The 7500-nt window shown below is 36.1% G+C and overlaps 2 protein-coding genes across 5 annotated transcripts in view; one reads left to right on the top strand and one right to left on the bottom strand.

The window, feature by feature from the left end:
- The window catches only part of LOC138021666 (alpha-glucosidase-like), a 1792-nt gene extending 1052 nt beyond the window's left edge, over positions 1 to 740 (top strand). The window contains exon 1 of the mRNA XM_068868601.1: positions 1 to 740. This exon is cut by the window's left edge and continues 1052 nt beyond it. Within this exon, the coding sequence (XP_068724702.1) occupies positions 1 to 697 (697 nt within the window). The 3' untranslated portion in view covers positions 698 to 740.
- Positions 715 to 7500, bottom strand: part of LOC138021669 (protein-L-histidine N-pros-methyltransferase-like) — a 13078-nt gene continuing 6292 nt past the window's right edge. For all 4 annotated transcript variants that reach the window (XM_068868603.1, XM_068868604.1, XM_068868605.1 and 1 more), the window contains exons 4-6: positions 7472 to 7500; positions 6176 to 6360; positions 715 to 2433 (exon numbers count right to left, since the gene is read on the bottom strand). The exon at positions 7472 to 7500 is cut by the window's right edge and continues 181 nt beyond it. In XM_068868603.1, the coding sequence (XP_068724704.1) occupies positions 2228 to 2433; positions 6176 to 6360; positions 7472 to 7500 (420 nt within the window). In that variant the 3' untranslated portion in view covers positions 715 to 2227. The remainder of the gene's footprint in view (positions 2434 to 6175; positions 6361 to 7471) is intronic.

Below are 7500 nucleotides of genomic sequence, written 5' to 3' on the forward strand. Positions count from 1 at the left end.
TGGGTTAAGGAATCCCATTTCTGCAAGAGAAATTTTTCAGAAGATCTCCGATTATCTTGGTTCTCTTCCAAAAGGTGCTTGGCCTAATTGGGTTTTGGGGAACCATGATGTACCCAGGATATGTAGTAAGGTGGACCAAGAATATTGCTGTGCTTTAAATGTCCTCCTTCTTACACTCCCTGGAACTGCCATCACATATTATGGTGAAGAGATTGGAATGACTGATGCTCAAGTCCACTTTAAAAGCAACAAAGACTTCCGTGATCCTCAGAGGTCACCAATGCAATGGAGTGATGGAAAAAATGCTGGATTTTCCTCGGCAGTTAAGACATGGTTGCCAGTTGCAGAGAATTGTACAACCATCAATGTTGAGGCTCAGAAGGCAGACCCAGCCTCTCCTTTGCAGCTTTACAAGGAACTGATGAAGCTACGTAGTTTAAAGTGCTTTGAAGGACTCAGCTTTAAAGTTGTGCATGTAGATACTTCAGTTCTTGCTTACATAAGGTGGCAAAATAATTCCAAGTACCTTGTGATTATTAACTTTGGAAACAAGATATGGAAGGGACGGTTGGAAGGAATTGAAGGATCAGGGATTGTTAAAATAGACAGTGAGATGAAGAAAACTGGAAACAAAGTACAGTTCCAATACGTTTTCCTCAATAAAGCACAAGCTCTTGTCGTTAAAGTAGTTCACTAAACTGTACAACAAGAAGAGTGAATAAATTAACATTTAATAATAATTACGGACTATTAAAATAGTTCATTGTTTCAAAGTAATTTGAAATTTATTCAACTAAAAAAAAATCAGCGACCTTTCTACCCAAGGTCATCTTTCCCATTGATTTCCCATGTCCATTTATTAAATGAGACAAATGACTTCCACTTATTTTTGCTTTAAGTTACTGGTAACTGTTTTGCCCTGAATTAATTTCATTAACAAAACAGTCATCGTAATGATGCAACACACTTATCAGCAAGGATGCGATTATTAGAGAACTTCATCAAGAACTAAGTAGTTGGCATTATACCAACAAAAAATTCCAAGATCTTGACTGTATTAATTTTTAAACTCTCATACTTTACTGTTTGTTTAAATTCTAAAAAATGGCAATACAACTCACTCACTGAATTTGCAATAACAAGGATTCGAAATTAAAATTTGCCGTCATGTCCTAACATTCTCAAAGGAACTTCAGATGTAATCATTTTACGTTTCAACATTAATTTATTTTGCAGAGGCTAAACAGAAAAGAAGCTTTGAAAAAGTTCAAAACCCTCATGAAGGGCCACTGTTTTCCTCACAAGGGAATTCTAGAATATAGGACTTGAAAATTCATGCACAAATTCTTTACAAACCTCATTCTGCAGAGTCCTAAACTTAAAGGGGCTAGGTCACGCTATTTTAGGTAATTTTGTTTAATTTTGTTAATTATGAGCTCTAAACGTCAAATTGGCAGAGCAAGAGTCTTTCATTTTCAAAATCACGGCCACATAACAACTGAGAATGATTTTCCAGCTTTGTAAATGACATTTTAATATAGACTGATGTAATTTTGAAAAACGGTGGGCCGGCGTTTTTCAAATTTACCCAAATTCAATCCATTTCAATCCTCTCCAGTTTGTCCATCCTTGTCCCTTCTTGGCTTCCCTGCGTTTTGTTAGAGATCTTCTATAGTTTTGAACAAGTATTTTGATATTTTAGTTAATTCTATGACCATTCGATCAGTGCTGAAATTGCCTAAAATTGTGTGACCTAGCCCCTTTAACTTTGCTTTAATAAACATCCTAGAAAATGAAAAATCTTAAAGGAAAATATGCACTATAGAATTAGCTTTACTCAGTTCTTTTCTTATATCACAGTTGCTTCTTTTGTTGAATCATAGTGACTTCTACTTTAAGGTTGACAGATCCTTCAATTTTTGAGGGGGGGAGGGGGTGAGTGGGTGTGTTCTTAAAAAAGACAACTTCCATAAGAAAGAAAGCAGAGAAATACCCATGTGCAAACGCCAGTGTGGGGAAAGATTGCTTTTCAATGGGATTGGTCTCTTTTAAGAAACACCTCAGTCTGTAAGATTTTTTTGCAACATTAATTTAAAGTGATGGAAAAAATCTTACAGAGGTGTGTTGGTAATGAAATCCTGGAAAGTACAGTTGTTGAGAATATTCACTTGAAGGAAATTGCTGAAGCTGCCATCAAAAGTTAAATGTCCCATTCCTTTTGATATTGTTAAGTTGCCTTGAGAACAAATAGAGCATCATCTAGAACATAAAAGTCCCGATATAAGTCACCCTCGCATAAATAAGGCACCCGTGTAAATATTTCAACAGTAAATCCAGTTGGCTCAAAAACATCTTTCACCAAGCTCTCAACTTGTTCTTCCCATGTACTTCCATTCACTTGGATAAATTCGCTTGGTTTGACCATCTTTGTACCTGCAAAAAGTATCAACATGAGCGAATATGTGAAAAGCCAATAATTTTTGCTTTTGTAGATGAGAAATAGATACTACAAAATGTCATAAGTGCATACATGCTGTGAATGAAAGGCTGCAATCGTGGACAAAACTCATTCAGAAAGCCATACAAAAACAGACAAAAAGCACTTTTTCACTATTAATTTTCCTCTTGTGAATTCCACAGCAGTAACTTCTCCTGCCCCCTCCCCCTATCCAATGTTGATTTAACAAGAAGTGTTGATTTCCAGGAAACTGTTCATGACTTCCAGAAAACAACATTGAGACACGGGAGGGGTGAGGGGGTCAAATTGCTTTCTTACTACTGAAAGCGCTTGGCAGGGTAATATTTTAAGGAGTTTTGTCCACAATTGAAGCATTTTCAAACTGTTTTTCCATTCCACTCATGACATGTGATGGGCAAATACAATAATTTGCAAAAGCTCTGATCAAAATGATAGTAAAAGAATATCTGGATAAATGTGGGCGAGGTACGTACTGTGCATGTATGAAATGAAGGTTTGGCGAGTCTTAATTAAGTGGCATGTAAAAACTTCTAGAATTCTTGTCAGAGCTTTAGCTGCATGTGTATCTCAATATATATGGGTTAATGACCAAGCTTGTTCGGTCAAGGATAGCTGGATATTGGCCAAGTTCTTTTTTTGCATGTTTATGGACCGAGATGCAGAGAGGAAGTAGAGGTCCATAAAGATGCAAAAAAAGAACAAGGCCATTATCCAGTCATCTTGACTGAACAAGCTTGGTCAATTATAAAGGATTTACTATATGGGATAAAACACCAAAAAATGACCTTTGATCTTGCAGGAACAAGCGAGAAATCCAGAGCGAGCAGTATAGCTCCATCTTGCCTGCTCGGATAGCCAATCACAAAACAAGATTTGGTTCATCTTTCCCCCTCACGGAGCGAGTCATAATAAATGGCCATAATGCATAATGGATATTAAAGTTTCGTTTTGATGTGCTTTTATTTGCAGCTTGCATTTAACGTTGTCTTTAGTTACTAGTAATGCTACGCCAAAAATGTACCGGTAAACACTTCTGCCTATATTAATGCAGTTCGGATTTCAAAATTCACCCAAGGTGTTTCCTGAAAAGTCATTTACATTGATTTAAATAAAATAACACTGCAATGTACTGTGGCTACTGTACCACAAAATGTATGTTGTTTGTGTTTTCATCAGAATGATAAGATTTTATGACCAGTTTTACAGTGAATTCTATAGCTAAATTAGAAAAGTTAACGTTATTGTATATCCTCAAACAACAGCACATTTCAGGACTTGAACAAATTTTTTTTTGTTTGACTAACAAAAAAAGAAAGCAACAACCTAAGAAGAGAATGGCAAAATGAAAGCAACAATATTGTCAAAACAGCATTGGGCAGTGTATGAATGTTTAGATAGTTTTCAAATTCGAAAAACAGTTCAATAAAAGAAGCCAACAACTTGTTCGCCTCTCCAATTCTCAGGTCTGTGAGGTACATATCGTTTCTGAGTTATTAATTTGCGGAAGGTTTCAAACGATGCCGCCAAGTTGGTGGATGGTGTGTGGTCCACCCATATGGCGACCGGCAATCAACAAAAACACCTGGAGTACACTTTGCCACAAAAGCGCTTACTTTTTTTGCTCATGAGATAAAATGCACATGATCTCGTAATGTACTTGAAACTTTCAAACTTCTGAAAATCATAGGAAGAGAAACAATTATGTTTTTCAACCAGCTCTGTGTCATGGTGTTTCAAAAGGTGACATAATTTTTGGAAATTCGAAATGCTGTATTTTCGACAGGAAAGCTGTTACAGAACTGGAAAAAATATTTATTTCTAGCTCATGTTCAACCCTCGTTTAGATAAAAATTCAGAAGACCTCGTGATTTTCTTTTTGTAATTTGATGATGTCACTGCGGAAAACATCTAGATGCCAATTTTTATTTTGCTCAAATTACAATGTCAAATAATTATGTATCCTTCTCCAGTCAAGTCATGAGCGCTTTGATGAAAACTCTCAAGTGACATTAACTTTGTTGATTAAATTAAATAACAACTGCATCTCTTGATTTTAAAGACTGTTTAATGTAAAAGAAGTAAATTTCATAAGTCAGTTGAACTTTAATATTAATAGTGGACAAAATCATTGTATAATCATTGTGGCAGAAAATGCTTTATGAAAGCAAATGCAAAAAAATTCATCCAATCTTAAAAGACCTTTTCGTTCCAATTTGCTAAATTAACATAAATACTGTGCCTCATAAAACATGTTGCGTTATTTCCATGCTCTAGCGAATTTCTGTTTGTGATTCACAGCGCAGGAAAGTATGTGTGCACATGAATATTTCAAACATTAAATTTAAAATAATTTTTTGTAATATATTGGTCTGAGGAAACTTCTAAAACTTGTGGCTTGTACAGCTTCGATTGGTCACCAAGAAAAATCGGAGTACTAGTAGGAGAGTTGGGTTTAATGAGTAGCGTATCATGTAAATCTGGTGAATGTTCCAAGGAATTTTGTGTTTTTGACAAAGTGTTCCCATTTGCCCAAACCATGTCACGCGTGCCCATCACCTGCAGCTATTTTGATTCTTTATTAATACTTTGTCTTGCAGAGAAGAGCTGCTATTTCCCAGTGGAACTTCAGACATTTGAATGGAACCCTGAAAGAGTTTCGTAAAAATTCCACCGAAATTAAAACTGACTGAAGAATAATTTGAATAGCAACAGTGGTGTCTTCCCACATGAATCTTAATTTAACGTTAAGTGATTTTACTTCATAAGACCTTCCCCGTGATTCTGATAATGCTATAGCAGAAATAGTTTCAGGTGTGACGAGAAATCACAAAACGCAAGGATTTTTCTGTCCATCAAATTGCGGGCTATTATGTTTTAGCTGGTAATGGCTAGGGACAATTTAAAAGAATTGAACTACTCGAAAAGATTTAAAAAATTAAAAAACAAGAAAACTGAGATGCTGGGCAAGTTATAAAGTGAAATTTGGTTTTATCAAACGTGTTGATAAAGGTTGAATTACCACTGTGAACAATTTGGAAAGCTGACGTTTCGAGTGCAGTGAATAGCGGAATTGTGGGTGTGGGTGTTGCTGGTTTTCATGCAGGTGCGGAGGAGCTTTGCCATTGGTGGAAATATGGTAAAATGAATTCGTGAATATATTAATAGAATGAGAGGCGTTCATTGATTCTGTGAGGATAAAGTGTACCTAATTGAAAGATGAATTTTTGTTCCAGATTTTTGCAGCTTTCTGTGTTCCCGTGGTGTAAGGATAAGCCACAAATTGTCATGTTGTGGTGGGAGTGATTAGGAAGATTAAAATGGCCCGCAACTGGTTTTGATGCATCTGTGTTGTTTTTTCTACATCTCATAGGTGTTTGCAAAAGTGGTCCACCAATCTTCTCCCTGTTTCACCTTTTGATAAAACCATTCCTGTTTCACTCCATGGAAATTTTTTTTTGTCTGACCAGGGAGGTTGCATGTCAGGTCAAACCTTGTCCCTGGCCTGACATTTGACAGGCTTATAACACAAAATTATTTGCAGGCTTGCATAAGAAAACAGTGCTATGAATGTTACTTTAAATCATCTGGCTACCCTACTAGTATTATTATAGTATTAAGAGAGTCACAATGGCCAAAATGATCTGATTGAGTACTAGGTAACCACACTATAGAAAAAAAATGCAATAATTAAATCACCTGATTCAACACATGGATTGAATGGCAGAACAACAGCTACAAGCAATCGACCAGTAATTGGCTGAAGAGTATGCTTAACATCATTGAGCAGTGTTAATGGTTTGTCGCATCTATCCAGTAAATTGAGACAGGCCACAACATCAAATTTAAAACCGACATTCATCCATTCACTTTCATCTAACAACCTGGGGAAAGAAAATTGAAAAGGAAACAATAATGATCACATTTTTGTTGGACAGTTCAAGCAAGATTGCAGAGCCCTCCACTTGCTCCACAGAAGACATGGAGTTGAACCACCAACCAGTTGGCTTTAATAGTTGGTTGATCATTAATCTACCAAGCAGAGGCTGTGGGTTCAACTCTCCAGGACTAAACCACACTCCAGTCCTTGTTATGACATCTTAAAGTGCTCCTGTGACCAAAAAATTAATTCTCATTTTTCTTTGGATTTTAAAACTATGTTAACTAAACACTACGTGACCAAAGTTTAAAGCCTTGATTTAAAAAAGACACCTGTTTATTTTAACTGGAATTTTCCTATTTAATAATCACCCATTACTAACTTAAGTTCTTGAGAGAGCTGGATCAAGGAGAAAATGACATCTAAGGCTCACTAGTTTAAGAACGCAATGAGTGTGTACGCCGCAGAATAAATACCTCTGTAGCACAGGAGTTCTGGGTTTTCAGACTTTTAAACTCGCGTTTTGCGTAATCTATTATAATAAGCTGTATTCATTTTAAGCTAGTGAGCCTTTTATGTCACTTTTCCATGGATTCAACCCTCTGAGATCCAATCGGTCAGTTTTGAACGTGAGCAATGGCAGACCTTGAATCCAAAACTCAAAGTAAACGGCCTTTGGATAAAAATCCGATCTCAAAATTTTGCCAGTCAGATGTTAAGCATTAACACACTTTCAAAATCTGAGGAAAAAAGGTTCATGACAAGTGATTTTCTTTTATCCCATCACAGGTGCACTTTTAATAAATAGACTATTAAAATCTTTGCAGATAAGGAGCATGAACCTTAGGCCAGCTGTCACACACTCTATGCACATTACGAAGAATTTTTTTTGGCTTTCCTGTTATTATGGCTGAAGTTACTAGCGTTCATAATAAAGTTTTGACAATCTTCAATCTTAAAGTGCCTGACTTTCCAAAGTTCAAATAATATGTCTTTCATAAAGTATGTATCATTATAGTCTATAGTATCTTCATGTTTGTATCCTCTACAGGCTCATAACAATTCACAAATTGACCTTCTCCCAATAAAATGCCAAACTTTCTTCATTTACTTACTTAAATCCTCGATTGGTCAGCCTCCATCG

Source organism: Montipora capricornis, chromosome 10, assembly GCF_036669925.1.
Source record: "Montipora capricornis isolate CH-2021 chromosome 10, ASM3666992v2, whole genome shotgun sequence".
Classification (NCBI taxonomy): Eukaryota; Metazoa; Cnidaria; class Anthozoa; order Scleractinia; family Acroporidae; genus Montipora; species Montipora capricornis.